The sequence below is a fragment of the Oryzias latipes genome, chromosome 21 (genome assembly GCF_053564925.1).
Source record: "Oryzias latipes strain Hd-rR chromosome 21, Olatipes_Hd-rR_3.1".
NCBI classification, from domain to species: Eukaryota; Metazoa; Chordata; class Actinopteri; order Beloniformes; family Adrianichthyidae; genus Oryzias; species Oryzias latipes.
Window position 1 is genome coordinate 14,540,474 of NC_136257.1, and position 25,679 is coordinate 14,566,152.

Here is a 25,679-nt window from a genome sequence, read left to right on the forward strand (position 1 = left end):
AGAGAGGGGAGGGCACTGAGAGGTTTGGGGAGGGGGGCTCAGATATTATGGCAGGGGGGGGTTGTAGTGCGTAGGGTTTTAGGGTTATGGGGGGTAGCTGTGGGTGCGTGGCGATCCCTGGGTTGCTAAGGTCGCGTGCCTGGGCTGGCTTGCGGAGACGGGGCGCCGGTCGGGTGGTGGCCGGCTCATGGGTTCCGGGGGCCCTGGCTTCGTCCCTGGCCTTTGTCTCGGTGTCCGGCGGCCGGTGGCCCCCATGGCTGCCGCCTGGTACGGCTCAGCACTCCTGTCTTGTGGCCTGGGGGCCGGACACTGGGTTCACTTGTGCCTCTGGGCATTGGGGGGGCCCCTGTAGGGGGGCCCTCTCTGTGCCTGGCTGGTGGGGTGGGCGGTCCCCTCCTCCTCCCCTCCCGGGCTGCCTGGATCCGGACGCTGGGGGGGATTCTGGCCTGGGGGGCTCTCCTCCCCTCTCCTGGTCTGGCTGGTCTGGGTGGGTAGGATCTGGCTCCCTTTATGAACACACGGTTCACGTCGGCAGCATGCATGTATCTCCACCCCCACGTGCACGTGCACACTGCCACACTGCACCCTGTCTGCTTCATCCCTCCTCCTTACCTACAGTGTATTGATGGACAGATTTTTCTTTGCTCATCTTAGTGTCAGATTTTCACCTTTTATGTAACATTCGTCTTTCCAGCAGATCTGGTATAATTTTTACAGCTTAAAATAATAACTTATTCAAATCAGTGCTTGTCTCCCCCACCTTTTCACCTTTCTTCCTTTTACTCTCTTCCACCCTCCCCTCACATTCTTCCCCTCTCCCTCCCCACACACACTAAATGTAACAAATAAATAAAAAATAATACGACAAAAAGGGGTTTATACAAATCTACACTCTAGTTTCTTGAAGCTATATAACGTCTTTTTGTGATAGTAAAACCTGTCCAACACAAAAAGCCTTCAGCTCTAATCTGTTTGCTCAGCTGTTGGACAGAACAAGTTAAAAAAAGAAAAATAAATAAATAAATAAATAAATAAACTTTATTGCACATTTTCAATTTAACGGACCGGTCTTTAAGATGTTGGCGGAGGATTACTGTAGCAACGCCACGCAGAAGGAGGAACAGATACGTGACAACACAAACCCAGAGCTTTAATTTTGACACGCATGGATACAACGTCGCACAGGAGTCATCATCTTCTCCCCTTCCCACACTCATGGTGCAAAAAAGAAGTACTGTCTATTAAATGTAGCTTTCTTTTTTTGGAAGTTGAAAGTTCATCTTCTGTCTCCTGGCTGGGCCTTTTCCCACTGGCAAAGAAACTTTCCAAAGACGTTTGTTTTTTACTCATTTTGCTAGATCCTGGGTTTTATTTTACCGGTAACTTATCACGTGACTGAGAAGAGCGTTAATGGTGACAGACAGATGTAACAGAGAATAGGGCAATTTTTTAAAATAAAACATCTTTCAGATTCCGATATACATGAACCGGAAGTAAAGTATGTTATTTATTATTTCTGTGCGGCCCGGTACCAAATGACCCACGGACCGGTTCCGGTCCGCGGCCCGGGGGTTGTGGACCACTGATTTAGACCCACTAGACGGTGCGCTGAACCTTTTTTCTTCAATTATTTGTGAACCTTACTGGTGTCCATGGATAACATGAAATCTTTCAACCTTTGTCATGGTAGGGAGAACACGTCAATGTAAGGGTGGGTTCATCTAAGATGGCACAAGGGTTAAAATAAAACCAATGTGTCCCCTAAACAGCAGTTAGCCGTATTTCACACTGTATCTCATAGTGAGAGCACTAAGGAAACTATTATTTGTATGGTTCAGAACACACACAGCCGGCCAGGCTCACTCACTGACTCATTCACTGAGTCTACAGTGACTACACCAATTCTTACTGCACTGCCTGTACTGTTGTACAGAATATTGTCCTATCTTTTTTTCCCTTTGTGTTACTGTTTGCAATGGGTTTTTTCTATGTTGCTATGACATGGTCTGTCAACAAATTACAATATGAACAATAAAAGTGTAAGTGTGAATCTTGTCCAGTCTCTTGCAATCAAACAAAAAAGGTGTAAATTACATTTTACAATATTTTTTATCAACTTTAGCCATAGTTTACATCAGAACCTCGCCTTCATCTTTCTCTTTTTCCCATCAGGGGTCACCACAGTGAAACAACCTCTCTGTTGAGGATGTGTCACATGGTTAAATTGGCATTGTTTTACGCCAGATGCCCTTCCTGACGCAACCCTCTCAATATATCCGGGCTTGGGACCGGCACAGAAGCAGAGTAGGGAACAGCAGCCTGGATTTGAACCCTGGTTTCATGGATGGAAGGCAGTGCATACCAGCACGAGCTAAACTGGCTCCCAGAACCTCCCTCTAAAGTACACAGTTATATTGACAACATGACTAAGTAATTTGACTGTCTTGTTCGTAGACAATGACACAAGGACTTGACATTCTGATGGCACTGACATGTTCAATGACATGACTTAGTTTTGAGAGATGAACTAAAGACTTTGAGCAAGTTACAGGCTTTTGCAAGAAATCCAGTGTTTTGCTGTTTGTACAAATTGTTTTGAGAAATGCACACACGTATTTGTAAACTTCAATTCTGATCTGAGAGTTGTACTAAAGCGACTGAGAAAAACTGTAAGAGTAAATGATTATTGTTCAGCCAAGTTTTAGTGTAATGCTCGCCAAGCAATTCAACAAATTTTGTAGTTTTTTAGTAATCATTTACTAAAGAAAAGTAGAGCTGGATATCGTCTGCATAGAAATGATATGAGATGTTGCTGAACTGATCAATACGTTTTCCCAGAGGAATCATAAAATTAATGAAATAGGGCCAATTACAGAACACCACAAGTTGTTTATTCAATTTCAGTGCTTGAGAACCCAACAGCTACTTTAAAAGTTTTTCCCCCAAGATACAAAATAAACCAATTTAAAACTGACCCAGAGACACCAATGTCATTGTGAAGACGTTCAATTAAAATGTTATAAGCTACAGTGTCTATAGCAGATTTCAAGTCTGAAGTCACGAGGACAGTATACTGGTCAGAGTCAGCTGCCATAAGCACATCGTTAGAAAGTCCTAGGAGAGATGTCTCAGTGGAATGGTTCTTTTTAACCCTTGTGCTATCTTAGATGACCCCACCTTTGCATTGACGTGTTCTCGCTACCATGACAAAGGTGGATGAAGGTGAAAAGATTTCATGTAATCCATGGACACCAGTGAGGTTCACAAATCATTGAAGAAAAAAGGTTCAGCGCAATGTCTAGTGGGTCTAGATGACCCAATTCCCAACGTTAAAGTGCCTAGGATAGCACAAGGGTTGAAGCCAAACTAAGAAGAATCTAATATATTGTGTTCTTCCTGGTACAAATTTAGTTGGACAGCGACCACTTTCTCCAAGATAGAAATAAAAGGGAGCTTCGAGATTGGTCTTAAGTTTTTTTGGATCTGACAGTCTAAATGAGGCTTTTTATGAACAGGATTTATAAAAGCACGCTTTAAGAACTTAGGGACTAATCTTGATGTCAAGGAAAGATTGATGAGGTCAACAACAGTAGAACCTACTGAAACAGCCTCTGACAATTCTAGTTTGTATGGATTTATTCATGAATTTTAACAGCAAGTGCACATAAAACAAAACGTAACTTGTAAAAAGATGTGGTTGAATTCCAAAGTGTCTGTTGGCTGTATGACTGGCAAGCAGGGAGGAACATGAACAAAGCTGGAAAGTGGGTCCAACATTTCTGTATGGAAAGAAATTGCCCCAAGTGTAGCAAAAACTCTAAAAACAAAAATAACAAATACAACTCTCAAAGTTGAAAGTCCTCAATGTCTGTATTGGATGTAAAGGCTTGGAAGAACACATCCAAAACGCATGACACTAGAGACAGCTCCTTAAATTCTGAAAATCGAGAAGAAGTGTGAAGACAGCTTTGACTGCTCCACAGAGAACCACAGAAAGGGGTTAGAACATCCAGGAGAAACCACAGCCTGCCGGTACAAAAACAATCCAAAGAACCAAGTGAAAAAAAAATGAAAAATCACAAACCAAGTGCAAATCATAACAGTATCAAGTTCATGGGGCTCATGAGTCAGGGAATGTACTTATTCCGTTTGATACTCATTAAAAAAAGTAGCAAGGAAATATAAAAACTCTCTCTGGTAAGGAGTAGAACTCAAATAACTTGATTTATGTGCCATTTTACAACCAAGGTGAAAGTAAACCGAATTTTTTAATTTTATAATGTGATTATAGTTCAAGTTAATGTTGAAAATAAACCTGTCTATTTTTAACAGCTTTAAACGATTGTTTGATATTGAAAGAGTTTCCTTTGGTGCCTGTCCATTGCTCTTTCAAAATAAGAATATGCCGCCCTCTAGTGGTTTTAATAGAAATCTTTCATTCAGCTCTGAGTCAATCATTCAAACTGCTTTCTGTTATTATTTACAGCAGGGAAAGTATTGTGTTTGTATCTTTGTATATTCACTCAGCTTCACCATAAAAAAGGACCTGGTGAATGTTCCTGGCTGATGTTCTCGTGTTGGAGAGCTTTGAGGAAACTCAGGAACGCAGACAGGTTTCAAATTACACCATAACAGCAGCTCACCTCCAGCGGAGCGGGTTGGTACTGTCAGAGGTAGTCTTTTTAGAAGCCGATCTTCTCTGGACAGGTTTGTTTTGGACCTGGTGAATTAGGGGGAGTTGGTGGCAGACACCTGACATCTGCAGGAACAGCAAAGGATGACTGGAGAGGAGTGTTTCTCCTCCATAGATTGAGCGGGGTCACCTTTGTTTCTGGTTTCTGGTGTGAAACTTGATAATCTGCCCTCAGTGGAGCAGGTACCTGTGCCGTGAAGAGGCAGACATCCGAAGAGACAGGTACCTTCAGATGACATGTGTGATTTTCTTGTTTACTTTGTGACAGGGGTCTAAAACCTTTCATAAAACTGTGTTAAAAAGTGCAGCTGCAGAGCATGAATAATACTTTTTCCTTTTAGAATCCTCGTTTAGATCTGCAGTTATTTTTGGGTCATTTTACTGAATCTATGTTCAGTTTTTAAGCTAAATAACCCAAAAACCATCATACCTGCAAACATGACTGTGACAATCCTTCAGAGGGTATGAATAGGTGCCTGAGTAAAACATAGGATACATTTTGTCTTTCAGTGTATACTGCAAACTTGTTGATTTACTTTCAGTTGTTTTCAAAAATATTTTTTGGACCATGCAAAAACATTTTGCATAAAAAAATATGACCACAATTGAAAACAAGTAAAATAAAAATAAATAAAAAATTCTGCCAATAGGGTAAGAATTTTTGACTTCTGTTTTTGCAGGGTGCATTTGTGAGTGAACTGTATTCTGGTTTTAAAATGACAAAACTCTGCAATCTATTCAAACAGCTGGAGACTTTTTAAATGCGTTCTGGAGCAGCCTGATGGGTGGGAGCCAAAGCAGTCTAACCATGAAAAAAAACATGCAGGAACTAATTCTCATCCTGACTCTAAGACTGATTTCCTTTGCCTTTGCCTCATGATGAATCCTCCAAGTTCTTAGGCTCTGTTGGAGAGAACCTATTGTGTGTAGTTGTTGGGTTCCAACCGGTTTTTCGAACAGTTCCTGTTTTGGTTCCCAAAAGCATCATAGGTTAACCCACAAATAAAAAGTATGCAAAGTTTTTTATACTTTATCTCTTTTAAATCCCTAAGTGAATGGTATTAAACAACTGCGGTTGATCAGAATGTCACAGGCTCCCACTTTGCCTGCCTGCACTGGAAAACCTGAATATTTAGAGAGCAAAAAGAGCTTGCCTCAAGAAAATTTGTCTTCTTTTTCTGTCTTGAAGAAAAATAATCTTATTAAGGAAGTTTTTCAAATAATCTAAATTGAGAAAACAAGGCTTTTTGTCTTAAAATAAGAATTCTTGGTAAGACCATTTTTCCTCACTCCATGGGGAGATTCCTTTGGTGGTTTAAAGAAAGAAAACTTTAAGAATTTTTGACTTAATTTAGTTAAATTTAATTTATTGAACACGAAAAGATTAAAAAGTATTCTGGCCTGAGTCAGTTCAAAGCTGTTTTTCAGAAGTTTCCTCCTCTGCAAATATAAAACTCTCACAACGTCACAGATGGTATTACACACGACAAGACAGAAAATCCTACAATCAAGACACCACAAAAGAAGCAGTATAAGCGGAGTTTGAAGTATGGAGTTCAGTGACAGCACTTGCATCTGTCTATTATGAAATTGTCAATCTAATGACTTGTAGGAACCAATTCCAAGCTTTAGTGAGCACATAAAAGAAAGATCTTTGTCCACAGGAGTTCCTGGAGGCCGGTAAGGGTAACAGTCCTATTGTGGCGGATCTGCTAAGGGCCTGTTTTTGTGTTGATGTGTTCCTGAAACCACATTGCTCCTTCCGGTCCAGTTAGAGCCTTGCATGGCACCTCTGTCACCATCAGTGAAGGGGATTTGTTGCAGTGAAGCGCTTTGAACCTTTGGAAAGAAAAGCATCACATAAGTATTTCTTCAGAGTTTCATTTGTTTCCAACCCTAGTGGGATTGAGGTTCTTATCTGGAATTACATAATTTAGTTGATGAGTCAGAGCAAACAGGGCCTTTTGGGTTCAGTGGAACCATAAGAAGGTGCACAAACAGAAGATTGACCTGTTGGCTCTAATAATAATGTTGGTTTAAGAAATACTTCATTTTGTTTCTTTTTAACTGAAAAATGAAAACAACAACAACAACAACAACACAGAAATCAGTCTTTTTGTGTGTATTAATGGTTTGGAAGTTTTCATTTTTATATCTAGTACTAATTATTAGTAATAAAATAAAGTTTGAATTGAAGCAACTATTTTATGAATAAATAACAGTTTAACGCTTGTGCTATCTTAGATGACCCCACCCTTACATTGACGTGTTCTCCCTACCATGACAAAGGTGGATAAAGGTGGAAAGATTTCATGTTATCCATGGACCCCAGTGAGGTTCACAAATCATTGAAGGAAAAAAAGTTGCAGGGCACTGATTAGTGTGTCTAGATGACCCAACTCCCAATGTTAAAGTGCCTAGGATAGCACAAGAGGGCCAAATAAGATTTGTGCGGCTGTGGAAGACTCATTTTGCAATGGTATAAAAGGAAAAAATATCTGTCTTTCTTTTAGGCTGAGTGCGGTTTGACCATGCAGTCTCTTGCCGCTGAGATCCAGAGTTTTTCCAGGACGAGGCTGCGGAAGCAGTGCACCCGTGTGACATCCCTGAGCGGCCGCCGCATCATCGAGACCTGGAAGGGCTCAACGATTACAGTGGTGGAAGACCAGGCCCCCTCAGAGAAGACGTTGGGATACGTCCCTGATACATCCTGGGACCTGCAGGTCGGCATCGTCAAGCCCTTCCTGCTGCTGGGTGAGCCTGATAAGGAGTCACAACAAAACATCCAAACCAACATGAAGGCTTCCAACTTCTCATTTAAAATAGTATTGTTTTTAGAGCAGGATTTTGAAAATAATCTTCCAAATTGTCTTTTCCCATTATCCTTGTAACTTTGTCAGCTCATCCTGCTGTTCGCTACTCTCCAACAATTTAAAGAAAAATGAAAAAAAAAACAGGCTCAAAAGTTCCCATCGGTTCTGATCCAACTGCTTTCTGAGCTGTTCTTTTTAAATATGTGGAGACAAGAAAGTTAACTTGAATGGTGGAGTCTTAAGTTGCTCATAAAATAAAATAAAAGTCAAGTAGTAAAAACCCTGTGAACAAAAGGAATTAACTTTTCTGTTTTTTTCTTTTTTGTTGGTATTTTGCAATTCAGTTTCTCCCTAAAAATGAAATTAAAGACTGTCTTATTCCTAGGAAATATTATATTATTATGAAATAATTTTGCCCTTCACCTTTAAAGTTGTTTTAAAGGTCAGTTTTTTCTAAATTTTATTTCATTTAAAAACCTCAGGGGAAAACTTTTTAAATGTTCTTTTTTAATGAAACTATTATGCTTTCTTTAACAAAAAAAAAAGAAAAAAGAAAAATTGGGAGTTTGGTAAAATCCTTAACTTGTATAGACTTTGTAAAGAATATCTGTCTGATCTTTTTGGGTTTAATTTAATCAAGTTCACAAAGAACGCAGATGAGAAAACACATGCAAATCAGCATTAAAGCAAACAACAAAGCCCTGGGGTGTTACAGTGGAAAAGAGGGTTCTCTAAGTGTTTTACATTGACTGAAAAAAGCCAGTGATTTGTCGAAAAACTGTTTAAAAGCATCACCGGTCAAAAGTTGTCAAAAGCCATTCCTTCCAGTTAGAAGTCCATAATATAGTCAGAAATGGTACAACAGTTGTGGACTGACAGAAGTTTAAAAAGGTGAAGTTAGTTAGTGCATATTCTGAATAGGGGAACCCAAAACAGATGAACTATTTAAAACTATTAATGTGCAATAAAAAATGTCCAATCCTCGCAAGTTACTCTTGCAGGTGCTTCAACTTTTACTGGTTACACACAACCTCCTATGTCTGCATAGATGCATAGATGGAACACACCAGGGTTACTTTGTGAGGTTTTTTTGAACAATATTGCTCAGCTGAAAGGAAAGTGGCAAGAAATATACATCTAATAATGGAAGAGAGACAGACCATGATGGCCCTGGAAAAGGTTGGCCTTTCTTGCACAGTCATTTCAAAGAAAGTACAGTTGCCATCCATGTATTGGTCCATAGGACCATCCATCCATCTTCTCCCACTTATTCGGATTATGGGATCACAGTCACAGCGGCAGCAGCCTAGGCAAGGTTGCCCAAACTGCCCCTCTCCACAACTAAACTTCCTCCAGTTTTGCCAATGGAACCTCAAGATGCTCTCAGAGAGACATAGTTCCCCCAGAGCGTCCTGGGTCTTCTTCCCAGTGGGACAAGCCCATTATACTTCTCCAGGGAGACATCCAGGAGCCATCCGGAAGAGATGATTGGGGCACCTCAACAGGCCTCTGTCAGTGTAGAGGAGCTCTACTCCTAGCTCCTCTCAGGTGACAGAATCCCTGTCCTATCTCTAAGGGACCATCTGACAACCTTGCGGAGGAAACTCATTTCTGAATTTGCTCATAGATCCTAAACTCAATTGTCACGTGTTAAAGTTCACCTTGGTGAATGACAGGGTTCCTCCCTGTGCTGTCCATTTGGGGACAGGTCTCTTACTGTGGTCTTGGCTTATGTGCCAAACATCAATCCAGAGTATCCGCCCTTTGGGAGTCTCCAGGGTAAAAGAAAGTGCTCTGACCAGAGACTCCTGCTCTACTGGTAGATTTCAATGCCCATGTGGGAAAAGGATACCTGAAATGATGTGACTGGGAGGAATGGCATCCCTGATCTGAATCCATGCGGCATTTTAAGGTCTTTGTAAGCAGCTCTCAGTTTTAGTTAGCTGACAGGAAAAGTTAGAGTAATGAAGACACTGTGAAGGTGGAACAAAAAACACTCAACTACTGGAGACTGCAAGAGGGTGGTATGCATTAATTTATCAAAATATGAAATCACAAAGAATTTCTGAATATTTTACAATTCCTTCAGGGAATATCAAGGGGCCATCCTACAACAAGATAAAGACCCAAAGCCTGAATCCAAGCTCTGCTTTTGTTCAACAATTTGATTCCAGTACTTTATTTTTTTGTAACACCGGTTGCTTATTTGTACTAAACACTAATTTTGGAGGGAAACAAGTCAGTACATTTAATAATTTTCCAAAACAAATGGAAACACTGGAGTATTCTAAAACTTTTTGCCAGAAGTGTGGCTTTTCAACCTCTACTTGGCATTCATATGATTATTTTCTCACAGGGAATAGTTTTTTCACAGCTTAGTGTACTGCAGCACTTTACTTGCGGTCTAGATATACCCCCCCCGTTCTGGATGTTACCTTCTGGCTTAGAGCAGACGGTAACATGAGCATGAACGTGGGGGAGACGTGACCCCTCAGGGCTCACAGGTGAAACTTGAATGAACCTTTGACCTGAAATAGATACAACATTTGCAAAGATGGATACTAGGTTGATCCAAATAAGCACAAATATTGGTTTCTGTGTGTGTTTTCTGCACGGACAGGTTCTCAGGATGCTGCACATGATTTTGGCACTCTGAGAAAACATAAGGTGAGCATCTCTTTTTTGTTTTAGTTCGCCCTATCTTTTAGTTCAGGTACAGACAAATAAGACATTCAGACATCACTGCTTGATCTTTCAGCCTTAACAGTTTAAAGTTTCACCCAATTCTCCTTGTTTTTCACCAAAAGACACTATATTTATTATTTTATAAAGTGCCTCTTCAACTGCCTTTCAACATAAGCTTAACAAAAAACAGAGTCAAGCAAAGCTCAATGCAACACCTTTTTGGTAAATGGCGTATATTTATATAGTGCTTTTGACCCTCTTTCAAATCCCCAAAGCGCTTTACAGTCACAGGCCCATTCACCCATGCACACACAGATGGTGGCTCTGCTGCCAAATGCTGGTGCCAACCTCCCACCAGAGGCAAGGTGGGGTTCAGTGTCTTGTCCAAGGACACTTTGACACATGGGCGTGCAAGGCGGGAATTGAACCTGCAATATTACGATCATGGGTCAACCGCCCTGTCGCTGCACCACGGCCGCCCCTTTTGATTAAGTGTAAGAGTTTGACGGACAATCTAGAGATTGAGCAATATTACAAAAACAAATCCACACTTAATGCAGTGGCATGAGATTGATTAGGTTCTGAAAAAAGAGCAATTATCCAAAACTATACTTTTGATTTATTTCACTTTTAAACTACTGAATTCTGAAAAGTTTCTTTCACCTCAAAAGTGTTGTACTGACAAAAAGCAGACAGGTTTTATCTTAAATGCACACAAACTCATAATAAAGTTAATAGTATTAATGTAAAAAAATGTGAAAAGTTTCAGAACATTTTAGTTTGCCATTGCCTATGTGTCATAAGCATTAAAATTCGTCTCCTCGTCTTCACTCTCAGGTGTCTCACATCCTGAATGTAGCCTTCGGAGTGGAGAACGTGTTCCCTGACCTCTTCATCTACAAAACTGTCAGCATTTTGGATCATCCTGATACAGATCTGCTGCCATACATCAAGGACTGCTGTGACTTTATCCAACAGGCTCACAAAGAGGTAAAACTGTTAACAACAACATTAACCAGAAATTAGGCTGATCCAAAGTGTCTTTAGGTCTGTACAATCTCTCTTTAGACAACAAGTAACTCAATAGTTATGGTGGATGCTTTATGGTCATCTTGTTATCTAAAAAAGTAAATGTTCTGAACGTTGTCTCAGAGCAAACCCATCGGTTCAGAGACAGGCTTTAGTTAAATTGGTTTTCACAGAGAACCTGTTGTTGTACAGGCCTCATTTAGTTTCCGTTTGAAAAGGAGATAATATCATCATGGTCTCGGATGGCAGCCGGTCACACTCAGCGCATCAGCAGCTGCTACGCAAGACGAGTGCCACAAACTACTTAGAAAACATGAAGCTCCTTCTAAATGCCACCGCATGAATGCATGCCAAGGAAAACATCTGACATCTGTTCTCTGGGTGGGTCTTGAAAGTTTATGTGTCATTTACAAAACCATTGCAAACTATCTGTTTGTAATATTTCTGTGGAAATTACTAAACTTACACCTGAGACTTCCTATGGTAGCTCCTAACTGAACTGGCATGTGTCTCTTTCATGGCAAATGATGTTATCGCTTCCTTCCAGGAAAGTCTCTCTGGCTCAAGTGTTTGGGTCACACTAAACCGGCTCATTAGAGTCCTACAAAGATGACTGATTATTTAGATGTGAGCTCATCATTTTATCCTCTTTCATTTGCATTTGTGTAAAGATCTCTTTACTGTTCCAGTGAAGTGAAAACAACCTATGTTGTTTTGAATTTCCTGCTGTGGTGCCACTGGTGGTCGTGGTGCAGTGGTAGGGCTATTGACCACTGATCGGATCGGCTCAATACCCGCCTTGTGTCGAAGTGTCCTTGGTAAAGACACTGAACCCCACTTTTCCTCTGGTGGAAGGTTGGCGCTACTGAGTCGCCATCAGTGTGTAAATACATGGATACATGGGACTGTGCCTTCGAGGAAGTTAGAAAAGTGCTATTTAAGTATACGCCATTTACCACTTTATTTTTAATTTTGTGAAGTTATATATTTATAAAAGTCTTCTTGGGTACATTTGAAGTTTTGGGCCACTGTCCCACTGCACAAATATGACAGCAAGGAACGGATAGATTTCTTTGTATTCTGTTGAACAGGAGTTCATGTTGTTGTTCACATTTCAGCATATCCCTTCAGGAGTATCCACTGCAAATCAGCTTTCACTGATCCACATTTGTGGTTTAGCAGAGATTTGACGTCAAATGCTCTTTCTAACATAACCCTGTATTTTATCTGGGCTAGGGACCGGCACAAGGAGACCCAGACTTTCGCCCCCCCGGAGTTTATTGTTGACTCAAAGACTGATTGATGCCTCACCCCCAAGTCTGCAGAACACAGAGCCAAATAATTATTCCTCCACCGCTGTGTTTGACAGCTGGTTCACAAAGTTTTTAGTAAGATGCTTAAGTACAAATATAGGTTGACGTTGTTTAGAAAAATATTCTTCAATACGTATTTGAGTTTTTTACAATTTTAAAAGGAAAAAATCCCAACTCTCATAGCAGTTGTTGCAAATGGGCTATAGAAGACATGTGATGGTGTTTTTTTCCCCCCACCATGGACAGTATATGAGAACTGGGCTAAGTGACCCCCCCAATGTTTCAAACAGGAAGTACCTGTGGGCTCAAAAGAAGCAAAAATTCCATAGATTTGTATAGAGAAATAAACAGCTATTACTCATTCTATTTAATCAGAATAACCATTTTCGCTCTGATACCCTTTTTAACATGTTCTTGATAATCCTAATTTTTTTCATGTTTTTTTCTGTAGTGAAAGTTATTTTTGTTATTGGCTAACCAATCAGATGCCTCAAAGTATGTGGTCTCACATGGACCATTTGAAACATCAGAAGTCAGAACTCTGTCTCACCCTCTGGTCACGAGCTGGAGCCGTCCCCAGAGTTCTAACCACACCACAACTCCCAGCAATCCCAGCACACACACTTCCTGGATGCCGCACACCTGACTCATTCATTAATCGACCATAGCCTACCAAAGCACCGCTGAATTTAGCTCAGTGTGAAGTATTGTTTGTGCCACTCTGCCTTCCTTACCGAGCATTATATTTGGACCTGATCTTCTGTCTTCTGACCCTGTGTCTCACTCTGTTGTCCTTGCCGCCTGCCCCTATTCTCTCCTGGATTCTGACTACCCAGTCTCTCATCTGATGATCTTATGCCTGTTATCGACCCCTGCCTGCCTGACCCTGATTTAGCTTTATGTATTTTTAGCTGAGCTAATGAACCTGCTGCATTTAGATCCAGCTGTCTGCCTCTTCTTGTGACGGTTTGATTGGCAGATTCTTTCAAGCCCGCTTTCTAGTGGCAGGAGTGCGGACTTCCAATAAGGTCCCTTTTGATTGGCGAGAGCATAGCTGGCATTTAAACATTGTCTCTGACAGCTTTATTTCATCTCTGGATACTTTTCAATGAAAATATTGGGCAGAGTACTAAGTTCTTAGCAGATGCAGCAATGCAGATGAGTATTTGAAAAACATTAAAGTTCTGTTAAAGAACGTTATGGTCCATACCGACCATAAAACTACCGTAATTTCCGGACTACAAGCCGCTACTTTTTTCCTGCGCTTACAGTCCTGCGGAAAGCCGCGGCTAATTATTGGATTTTATTGGCGGCCACCGTGTACGTATTTTTGGACACAGTGAATGGTTTGAATTCTCTAACATCAAACACAAATCATTTGTTTTTCAACACACCTCTAAGCAGCCAAACAGCATGGACCTGACTTCAGGTCTTAGACACTTCAGTCATGGTTCAACAAAACGAAACACGCATGTCCAGCCGCATCCCAGAATCCTTTGGTGCCATTAGACCCAACGTGCACGTGATCGCCGCTACAATATGATGAAGCTTTCAAGTTAAAAGCAATCGTTAAAAGCAGCGTGAAAAAATCACCAACGGGTTTGGAAAAGCCGGTCAGCTGCGTGACGGAGAGAACAGCGCATGCTCAGGAGTGCATTTACCTCTGAGTCATAGTGACTCGGCTGGCTGCACGTAAATATGTGGCAATAATATCAGCCTTTATTTTGTCGGGACACGACTGGAAACACAAATTGACGTGGTCGTGTTAACGGTTTCTAAGGACTGAGCAGAGATTTGCATTGAAACGCTCACAGCCTCCGTGTGAGCTGGAGACTGCGTGTCGTGTGAGCTGCGGGGCCGATGGCAGTCTGAAGGCTCCCACACGTAACAACGCATCCGCCCCTCATACACAAAACGTACAGTATTAAGTCCGATTGCTCTGCACAGACACGATTTGCTCCGTCCACCGGCGCAATGGGGACGAAGCGCTCCTCCCTGTAGCCGCGCTGGCCAGAGCTGTCGGAGTAGATAGGAAGGGGAGACAAGGAGCGCGCGGGAGCGCGGAGCGCAGAGGCGTCGAGCCATTCTGCAGGCTGCAGCCAGGGCTTACTCGAGGCGTCCGCGGAGCAAGTGTTTGTTGTGGAAGGAAACGTCTGACCCACGCGCCGCGAGGAGGCGCGCGTATCGCGCTGAGGCGCGCGCTTTTCAGTCGTCGCTGCTTTATTTTACTAGCGTGTTTTTTAAACAGCCCTGTTACTCCCATAACGCTGCCGCGACACAAGCGGAAGGAGAGCTTTACCCGTTCACCCCTCCATGCACTGCTGCTCATTCTTAAACACGTACAACAGTATGGCGAGCCGGGCATTGGTCCGCCTTTAGCCCCTAAGACTCATGGGAAATGGGGGATCGGGGATGTAAATTTCCTCATCATAACTGAGGGATGTAATGTTGATTATATGGTTACTGTTTGTAATTTTATGTGTAATACCTAGATTGTCAATAAGTTAAAAAAAAATAATAAAAATAAAAACCATAACTGAGGAACTTGTGAACAGAATAGAGGTGCATACTGTTTGGCAGATGCAGATAAACTCAAAGACATGAGCCTGAGGCAAAAATGACTCCACCCACTGTGTGCTAATAAATCACACTTACACTCTGAGTCAGGAAGTGATCCGTCAGGATGACAATGTTGCCTAATTCATGCGGCTTGTACCCCGACGCGGCTTGTGTATTTTGTGTATGTATAAAATTAGTTAAACACGTGAAAATGGGTGGGTGCGGCTATTAATCGGGTGCGCTTTGTAGTCCGGAATTTACGGTAATTTTAATATGTGTAGATAATAAATATGTGGCAATGTTTGAACCTTAGCAACCAAATGTTTGAGTCTATAAGCCAAATTATTTTAATTTGGCAATACTAAATGACATTTGGTAGTACTCAGCTCAAGAAAAATGACTTTACTGTACTGTCCACAAACCTGAGCAAGAATTGTTTCCATCATTTGGCCCATCCCTGAGGGAGCAGTCAGCTGCAGTCTAGGCTGTTCAAGAGCCAGTTGGTGGTCTAACTCCCCAATCCAACCCTTGATGCTCAATGTCAAGCAGTAGGCATAAAGTTCATTCATTTTAGAGTTTTTGGTAAGACCTAACTGTGGATTCATGCAACTCATTTAGTTAGAGTCCTTTTGACAAAGTTAAATATTTCTTTATTTCCATTTGTTTGACGTGTCAGTATGTCTTTCACACCGCCAGATTCACTTGTTAAAGGCAAATGCTTTGTTTACTCTGTTATTATAAAAGAATATTTTGTGTTCATTAAAGAGACCATATACAGGCTTCAGGATGAGGTGAAACTTGCCACATGTGTTGCTATCTCTTCTTGGTTCCTCCCTTCACATCCTCACTCCATTTCCTCTTCTCCTCCTCTGTTTTGAATAATAGATGTTAAGTTTTGCTCATGTATTATGGATCCCCACACAGATCAGATCTCAGAGTTATACAAGCTTTTAGCAGCGCTGCCTGAGGCTCACCTTAACACAACACCACAATCGTTCAGTGATTAGGCAGTCATTAGTGGTATATGATTACAGGAAATGTGTGTGTGTGTATGTATATGCGCTTGGTAATTCCAGCCCTGATATTCAAACTGATGCCTTTATTTTGAAAAACTCTCTCATGTTACCCAAGTAGTAAACAGCTTTCTAATGATTTTTAGATATTAATGTTGTCACAACAAAAACCTGTTGATTTTAATATTCAGATATACTATTAAAAAGTGTATGAAAAACTATTAAAAAAACTTTCTTCTCTAAAACTCTACAATGGTTTACACCAATGTTTTGTTTCTTTGTCATGTTTTTAGATTTCTTTTTTACTTTTTTAAAATACGTTTTCCTTATTTGTGTCTGAAATTATCAAATGTCTTTTGGCATATTTTTTATTTTTCTAATTTTCAGTTTAAATATCATTTTGAAAAATCAAGTGTAAAAATCGTTTTTTAAAATACATTTTCTACCAGGTTAACCCTTTCTAATAAAAAAATTGCATGTTTGAGATGTTATGCCTAAAAACCTTTTCATTATTTTACCAAGCTTTCTGTTGGCATGATGTAGGTCAATGATTTGAAATGTTCATGTATCCCGTGTTGGTTCTGGTTCTAGTTATGTGTTTAGTGCCGATTCTAGTGGCTGTGTGTTAGTTCTGGCTGTAGGCCTATTCACAGGGTTAGTGATGTTTAGTTTGCATCGCTGGCACTTCTTCTGCTTGTAGGCTTCCCAATGTGGTTAATGCCAGTTTACATGTCTGGTACCAGTTCTGCCTTTGGTCCCATCAATGTGTCTAGTGCCAGTTCTGGTTCCATCTATGGCCTCCCGTCCCTGTTGTGGGTGCCAGTTCTAATTCCTGTTTTTGACCCATTTGCAGCTAGTTCCTCAGCAGTCCAGCAGTGTCAACAAGCATACCATCACATGTTAAATCTATTTAACATTTTGAGATTGTTTTAAAATGGACAAAATGCTTTAAAAACTTGGCTCATTGTGAGGTACAGTACCTAAGTGAAGAACAGTCCTTTCCAGGAAGAGTCTGTGTTGCCGCGAGTTAGCTGTGATCGAGTCAATTTCCACATTTATCTTTGCAAAAGTTATGATGTAGTTTGTTTTCGTGTGCGGAAAACAGACAAGCTTCCGAAGCCAACTCTAGGTTGTCATGAAATGGGTGACATCTACAAGGAGCGAAAGGCTGTGCCCCAGAGATCGAGTATAGTCTTACTTCCGGATAGGAAAAAGGACTTTGAAAATAATTCATATTTCATTTAAAAAATGTCTTTAGTGCCGGTGTCCGTCGAATATTTGGGCCGACGGTTCTTTATGTGAATTTCATTTTGAGATGTTCAAAATCTTTGAACACCTCAAAAATTGCATACAAAAAATTCCAGTCACGGATGACGTCACCAGCAGGTTTCACTCTCCCCAGTGATCAGGGATATTCAGCTGTGATGGTCTTGCAACCAATGTGACGCAAGCAACTACAAAGCGCTGTGAAACATAAACATGGGGGGGGGGACTGGATGTGGGCTGGGATCAAGCTGCGGCTCCTGCTAGAGATCCCTCGTCTCGGTGGGAGTCCGTCAGTCCATCCACCTCTACCCCCTGGTGGACTGCCTTGACTGGCGCCTGCCAGCTGACTAAGAACTGGTGTGGATCAAGGGAATCCCATTGTTTAATTAAAACAAAGCCTTATGAAGGCCCGAAGCAGACATTGACCATGGTGCTGATGAAATGTGATTTATGCTCATTGTTCTAAATAAGCGGTCCCCATTACCGGTCCGTGGGTCACTTGGTACCGGGCCACAGAGAAAGAATAAATAACTTACATTACGTCCGTCTTATTTATTTCGGAATCTGAAAGATGTTTTATTTTGAAAAATTGCCAGATTCTCTGTTACATTTGTCTATGTCACTCTAGACCAGGGGTGGCGAACACGCGGCTCTCGAGCCCCATGCGGCTCTCGGCCAATGAGCATGCGGCTCTTTGCCTCTCATCATATTGTGGCGACCCGGGGGTTAGCCACGCCTTCGGCCCCTAAGACCCCTGAGAAGTGGGGAATTGTGGGTGTAAAGTTCCTCACCATGAGTCAGGGGGCTGTTAGCAGAATTGACAGCCATGCTCTTTGACTGTTTCGGGGCGTATTGTTGGAAAGGGGCAATTTAAACTACCCATGAGTTTGCTTATTCCTCTTTGATATCGTGTAAAATCGGGTGATGGATTTGTCACGAAAGTGTTGTGACAATTTCAACATACTATGCCTCATTTCATAGGTAATTCACTTTTAGTGTTTTATATATTTATTAAGTTTTCAGTTTTAAAACATAGAACAAACAAACTCAAAACCCAGAGGTGAGCACGATGCACAACCTTAAACTGCAATAGACAGTGTTTTGCACAAATCGAGGATGAGTTGATGTTCCTCACTATATTTTCCCAGTCTGTTTCATTAATGGTTGCATCAAGATCCTGCTCCCAATATGTTTTAATGGTTAGCATCGAGGAAGACTCTATGGCTGAGATCATGCCAAGCAATTTAGATATGCATTTCTTCCGGGTGGGATTGAAGATCAAAATGTTATCCAGAGTATTTTGAGGAGGTTTAATAGGGAACCCTGTGATGGAGGTCATGATGAGAAGACGCACCTGCAAGTATCTAAAAAAATCTGAGTTAGGAACATTATATTTGTCGACCAGTTGCTGAAAAGTGGCAAATTGATTATCAAAAAATAAATCGTTAAAGGTCGTCAAACCGTGTCGCCGCCACCTCTGAAATGCAGCATCCAACAACGAAGGTTGGAAAAATGTATTGGATGCTATTGGAACTTGCAGGCTCATCCCTAAGTAACCAAAATGTTTCCTGAATTGATGGCAGATTTTAATCGAGTTATGTACTACAGGATTATCAATAGTCAGAGGTTTAGTCAGTGGGAGTGCTGCACCAACGACCGAGGGTAACAGACCAGGTCCAGCAGAAAGTTTTTCCATCTCCACCCACGGCGGTCCAACATCATTAGAGTAATGTGCCCAGTATGTCACACAACACAGAATAGCAGCCCAATAATAATAACGTAAATTTGGAAGTGAAAAACCACCATGTTGTTTTGCTTTCTGCAGATGTTCCTTGCGCAGCCGTGGTTTTTTGCCGTTTCATATGAACGCTGAGATAATAGAGTCAAGTTTTTTAAAGTAACTATTAGGGATATATACGGGGATGCTCTGAAATAGATATAAAAATCTGGGTAATACAGACATCTTAACCACGTTCACTCTCCCAACTAGCGAGAGGTAAAGGGGAGACCATTTAGCCAGGTCCTGTTGTATTGTCACCTGCAGTTTCCCAAAATTTTCTTTAAACAGATCACAGGGTTTTTGTGTTACAGTTATTCCTAAATAGACAAAGCTAGTTCTTGTTATCTTAAATGGGAGAGTAATTTCCATCATGGCTGAATCAGATATGTTAAGTGGCAATAGCTCACTTTTCTGCAGATTTATTTTGTAACCGGAGATAGTTAAACTTACCAAGCAGTTCTAAAACGTGAGAGATAGTGTCTTTAGCCTTAGATATAAACAGCAGGAGGTCATCCGCATAAAGGGCTAACTTATATTCTGTACCCCATCTTGAAATGCCACAAATGTAATTATTTTTCCTTATTGTTATTGCTAAGGGCTCGATGGCTAACGCAAAGAGTAGTGGGCTGAGGGGGCAGCCCTGTCGGGTACCACGGTGCAGACTAAACGGTTTGGAGTAGGTATTATTAGTGAGTACTGTAGCAGATGGACAAGTATACAAAAGCTTGACCCATGATAGAAAGGATGACCCGACCCCAAATTTGTTTAGAGTCTCAAAAAGATATTTCCATTCAATCCTATCAAAGGCTTTCTCAGCGTCCATGGAAAGAAGGCATTCAGATTCGGTCACACTAGGGGTGTATAAAATATTGAAAAGCCGTCTAATACTAACAAAATGACCGACGGTCCTTAACAAAACCAGATTGGTCACCGAGACAAGACTAGGCAGGACAGTTTCGAGTCGGCAGGCAAGGACTTTAGCCAGGATTTTATAGTCAGTGTTCAAAAGTGAAATTGGCCTGTAAGAACCGCACTCTAGTAGGTTTTTATCCTTTTTAGGGAAGTCATACTGGCTTGGTTCAAACTATTAGGAAGAGTACCTTTGCAGAAAGAGTCTGCAAACATTGTGGTCATCAAAGGGGCCAGTTTTTCAGCAAAAGTAGAATAAAACTCACTTGGCAGACCGTCGGGGCCTGGTGATTTGTGTGGATGTAAAGCCCTAATTGCTTTCAAGACCTCCTGCTGTTGTATAGGTGCATTCAACCTCGACAATTCCTCTGATCTCAGGGTGGGTATTGGTAGGTCTCTAAAAAATTCAGAAAGAAGGTTAGAGTTGCACATATTATCAGAGCTATATAATTTGTAGTAATAAGATTGGAAAGCATCATTTATTTCCTGTTGGTCAGTCAAAACTGTGCCATCTGGTGCAGCAACCCCATGAATAACTTGCTTGGCCCTCGCACTTTTCAGTCGCCTCGCCAGTATTTCACCTGCCTTATCCCCATGTTCATACATGTTGCTCCGATTTTTCATTAACAAGTATTCAATAGAGTGTGAGGTGAGCCTGTCATGTTCGGCACTGAGTGCCAAGCGCTTTTTATATAAATCTTGTGTGGGGTTTTGAGAGTGCCTTTGATCCACATCAGCTATTTGTTTTTCCAGATCTTTCTGCCTTGATACAGAATCACGTTTCTTTTTGGCCTTAAAAGATATCACTTGACCTCTAAGATAGGCCTTAAGAGCCTCCCACACAGTTGCAATAGGGACATCAGATGTTAGATTTAATTCCAGGAACAAGGAGATCTGGTCTGAGATGAAATCTACAAATGTTTCGTCACTCAGTAAAAGAGAGTTAAATCTCCAGTGTCTCCTGGGAGAAAAGGAAGCGGGTATATTCAGTTTTAGCACAAGAGGGGCGTGGTCAGATATTACAATTGGTTGATAATGACATAGCTGAATATTTGGAGTCAATTTGTTATCTGTAAAGAGATAATCAATTCTGCTGTAAGACTGATGCGCATTTGAGAAGAAGGAATATTGCCTGTCTTGTGGGTGTAAAAAACGCCAGATATCCAAAACGCCATAGGTGGAGAGGAATGATTGAACATGGGCAACAGATTTAGGTACAGAGTATCCAGGTTTCACAGACGACCTATCCAGCCCAGGGTTCAGGCATAGGTTAAAGTCTCCTCCCATAATAAGGAAATGTGAGTTAAGGCACGGTATCTGACCAAAAACCCGTGAGAAAAAGGAAGGATCATCGCAATTGGGAGCATAAATATTGACCAAAATAACACCAAGATCATAAAGTGAGCCAGTAACTATGATGTATCTGCCAGCCGGATCAGCCAGGACAGAGGAGCATGTAAAAGAGATATTTTTTCTTATAAGTATTGCAGTCCCTCTAGCTTTCCCTTGAAAGGACGAATGAAAAAGCTGCCCCACCCAGCCACATTTCAACTGGTTATGATCCGAGATGTTGAGGTGAGTTTCTTGTAGGAAGATTATATCCGCGCTCAAATTTTTTACGTGTGTCAGAGCCTTCTTTCTTTTAATGGGGTGATTTAAGCCCTTTACATTCCAGGTGATAATATTAATGGAACCAGCCATTACAACTTGTGTTGCTAGGGAGGGACGAAATGATCACCAGACCATTTATACAATGTTCGAGCTAGAAACATTGACAGCAAACCCCAAACAGCCCCCTCCCCCCCAAAAGGACAACAACAACAAACAAAAAAAACAAAACAAAAACAGGTGAAACTAGCTGCAAAGGTCTGCAGCACACCTACCTTATCTAAATGCAAACCTTCCATACTCAACCTACCTATCCTACAAATACTTAAATAGTAAGTTAAACTATTAAAAAAAATAAAAATAATAAAGTTTAAGAAAACAAGGTAAACTTTAAAACAAACACACAGAAACAGCAAGTAAGGAATGGACGTAATATCTTAAAGAGTATTTATGAAATACCCATTGTAAACAATTATTGGCAGATTGTAGCGTGAAGCATGCAGCATCAAGCTTAGCTACACGCTAATGGTTTGGCATTAGAGCAGCTCCATACTTCACCTGAAGTAGACAGTTTAATCTCGTCCAAAGTCTTCCACAAACTTTTTAGCCTCATCCACAGAGTTGAACATGACACGGGTGCCATCCGTTTTGATGATGCGTAACCATGCTGGGTAGAGCAGAGAGGGCCGCAAGCCTTTCTGATACATGTCCAACATCACAGTTTTATAAACTTTCCTCTGTTCCACCACCTCAGGGCTGTAGTCTTCATATGCTCGGAAAGCCATTTCCTGGTATTTCACTTCTCTTCGTTTTCTGGCTTCCCGAATCAGCAGCTCCTTGTTTTGGTACCGGTGGAAACATATGATGACAGGCCGCGGTCTCTCCCCGGAGCCCGGTTTGGGAAGTAGGCTGCGATGGGCTCGGTCTAATTCCGGCGGAGTGGGGAAAACTTCTCGGCCAAAGGCGTCCTGAAGTAGCTGCGAGAAGAACTTGGATGGCTGGGGCCCTTCGATCCCCTCCGGCAGGCCTACCAAGCGTGCATTGAGACGTCTGTGTCTTCCTTCCACATCCACCAGCTTAGCTTTTTGCTTGTCGTTAGCAGACTTTAGCATGGTGCACGTAGCTTCAAGGCTAGCCACGCGTTGGTCAATTGCATCGGCATGCTCTTCAAGTGAGGTTAGGCGCTCACCGTGGCTGTCCGACTCTTTTTGGAGTCCATCCAGTTTGCTGTTAACTTCGTCAAAAAAAGTTATTTTCAGCTCGGCAACCAGCGTTGCCCGGTGCTCAGTTAGCAGTGCTATTATGTCGCCTCTGCTAACAGCTGCCGGCGTTTCCAGCTCCGGGGTTTTGTCGGTCGATTTGGCATGTTTTGGTGGCATGATTAGGTCCGATTAGAGTGACAGAGGTTTAGGATTAAACACTCAATACGAGATTCACATAAAAAAGCCGTTTCTGTGCGTTAAAAAGGTAAAGTAATGCGGGATAGGAAAACAATGTCACTACACCATGCTCACCCAACCGGAAGTCGGTAATTCACTTTTATGCAACTCTCAAATCCATTAAAGAGTATTAAAAATAAATAATAAAAAGACTGCCGGGCAGTGTGTGTGGTTTGATTCTGCTCCCGACACATAAGTGACTGCCAATCATTCGCGCGGGTCACGCCCAATGCCGGAAAAAATTACTAAGCATTTGATGTGCCTGCAGACTGTTACCCCCTTTGGTTAAAATGGTGAAATTCAGAGTATAAAGATACACACATGATGTTTCTGGAAGAATGGGAAGATTAATACTTTTTTACTGAACAGAATGGCAAGTCAATATGTTTATTATTATGTGCTTTAGGAAGCAGTAAAATTGTTCATGGCAGAAAAGAACAAAACGTATCCCAGAGAAAATTAAAACTCTTCCTGATCTGACAAAAATTGTCCCCTTTTTTAACAAGTTAAAGCTTTTCAAAGTGCACAGACACCTGACTGAGCATGCCTGTGTGAATTGTGTTAGACCGGGGGGTTAGCCCCCGCCTTCAGCCCCAAGACTCATGGGAAATGGGGAATCTTGGGTGTAAACGCATTAGTGAGGGGGCTATGAGCCGAAGTGAGGTTCATGATGTTTGGGTACTGGCGTTTGAGTTCAAGTAAATGCACTGCTAAGCTGGTAGGAAGCAGGTAAATACCTGTTTGCTTCCAACTGTGGTGATCAAGCTGTGTTGTTTTAACTTTCATAAAAATGTCATCAATTAATTGGTTTTCATGACAAAGATCCACCATAAAACTATAGATAAAAAATTATCGAAGAATTCTTTTTTTTAGTTTAAAATTAATTTATGCTACACGCAACTGAAATAAAACTTGAAATAAACACAAGTACAATACTTGCTGTTGCGTTGTAGGGAGAGGAGTGTTTTATGGAAAACAATACAGCTTTAATTGCGTGTTTGTGTGTGTACGTATTGTCAGGTCAGTGTGTGGTGTGGCTCTTTGACTCTCACAGCGAAAAAATTTGGCTCTTGGTGTCAAACTTGTTCGCCACCCCTGCTCTAGACGCAGGCCAAGGCGCTCTTCTCAAACCCAGCAGCTAGCAAAATGAGTAAAAAACAAATGTCTTTGTAACGTTTCTTTGCCAAGGGGAAACGCCCAGCCAGGAGACAGAAGAGGAGCCTTCGTCTTTCGGGAAAAAAAAGAAAGCAAAAAATAAAAAAAAATAAAACATTTAATAGACAGCACTTCTTTTTTCCGCCATGAGTGACGAAAGGGGAGAGGATGATCACACCTGTGCGATGTACAATGTCATGCGTGTCAAAATAAAAGCTCATGGTTTGTCTTGTCACATCTCTGTTCCCTCTTCATCATAGTGTTGCTCTATTACTCATCAGCCTATTTTTGAAACACCAGTCCGTGAAAACTTTGTGTGACGTCATACCGGTCCGTGGCATTAAAAAGGTTGGGGACCACTGCTCTAAATGTCAAAGTGAATAAATTCAACGAAGCACGGGTTTACATGTACTTTGCATATTTTATTTGGACATCTTCCATGGTTTTAACGTGGTCCCTTTGTGATACATCTGTACACTACTCTTTAAGACATGCATTTCTGTCACAAGAACAGGCAGACAGGTGGATCCGAATGCAGCAGGTTTATTACCTCAGCTAAAAGTCCACAAAGTTAAATCAGGGTCAGGCAGGCAGGGGTTAAAAACCAGCATGAGATCATCATAGGAGAGAGAGGTTGGTTAAAATCCAAGTAAGGGTCAGGGCAGTGGGCAGGGAAACAGGGTCAGGAGACAGAAGATCAGGTCCAGATATAACGCTCAGTAAGAACAGCAGAGTGGCACAAACAATGCTTCCCACTGACCCCAGTGCAGAGCTTAAGTATGCTGTGGTTGATTGAGTGAATGAAAATCAAGTGTGCAGCATCCAAAAAGTGTGGCTCAAACTCTGGTGAGCAGAGGGGGAGACAGAGTTTTGTCTTCTGATAATTTCACTGTAATAAAGAAATCTGATCTGTTTCAAGTGTAAAAACTTTTACTGGAAAACTCAGTAATTTCTTGAATAGTTGATAATTAACTTGTCAATACAGCGCAAACACAGAAAAATGTAATTGGACTTTTTGTTCTTAAGTGATTGAACTTTTGTATCCCCTGTTTTTCTTTCAGAAAGGGGTTGTGTTGATCCACTGCAATGCTGGTGTTTCCCGAGCTCCCGCTGTGGTCATCGGCTACCTGATGTCATGTGAAGGCCAGTCCTTTGACGAAGCCCTCTCATTGGTCAAATCTGTTCGACCGGCATCCGCCCCAAACCCCGGCTTTCTTGATCAACTCCGAAACTACAAATCACCATCACTAAATGGATCTAAACACTGAAGAACAGAAATAATTCCATCTGGGTAGTTTGTAAAGATGTTTCTGACTGTTATGGAAACATTTTGATTACATTTTATCTCAAAACTAGAGTTCAGTTTTCTTCTTTTCATTTTTGTGATTACTGTTTTCTCTTTTCTAGATTCTGTTGT

The 25,679-nt window shown here is 41.5% G+C and overlaps 1 protein-coding gene across 1 annotated transcript; it reads left to right on the forward strand.

The window, feature by feature from the left end:
• Positions 1-4,776: 4,776 nt before the first annotated feature.
• Positions 4,777-25,679, forward strand: LOC101168659 (dual specificity protein phosphatase 19-like). The gene is made up of 5 exons (XM_011489501.4): positions 4,777-4,915; positions 7,207-7,447; positions 10,127-10,173; positions 11,029-11,181; positions 25,324-25,679. Exons 2-5 carry the CDS (start codon positions 7,225-7,227, stop codon positions 25,528-25,530), a joined length of 630 nt encoding a protein of 209 aa, XP_011487803.1. The 5' UTR covers positions 4,777-4,915; positions 7,207-7,224; the 3' UTR covers positions 25,531-25,679.

Bases quoted from the DNA above. Each gene is read 5' to 3' on its own strand.
- LOC101168659 (XM_011489501.4), top strand. From the start codon at position 7,225: ATGCAGTCTCTTGCCGCTGAGATCCAGAGTTTTTCCAGGACGAGGCTG. The intron at 7,448-10,126 runs GTGAGCCTGATA...CTGCACGGACAG, and splicing joins CAAGCCCTTCCTGCTGCTGG to GTTCTCAGGATGCTGCACAT. The intron at 11,182-25,323 runs GTAAAACTGTTA...TTTTTCTTTCAG, and splicing joins TCCAACAGGCTCACAAAGAG to AAAGGGGTTGTGTTGATCCA.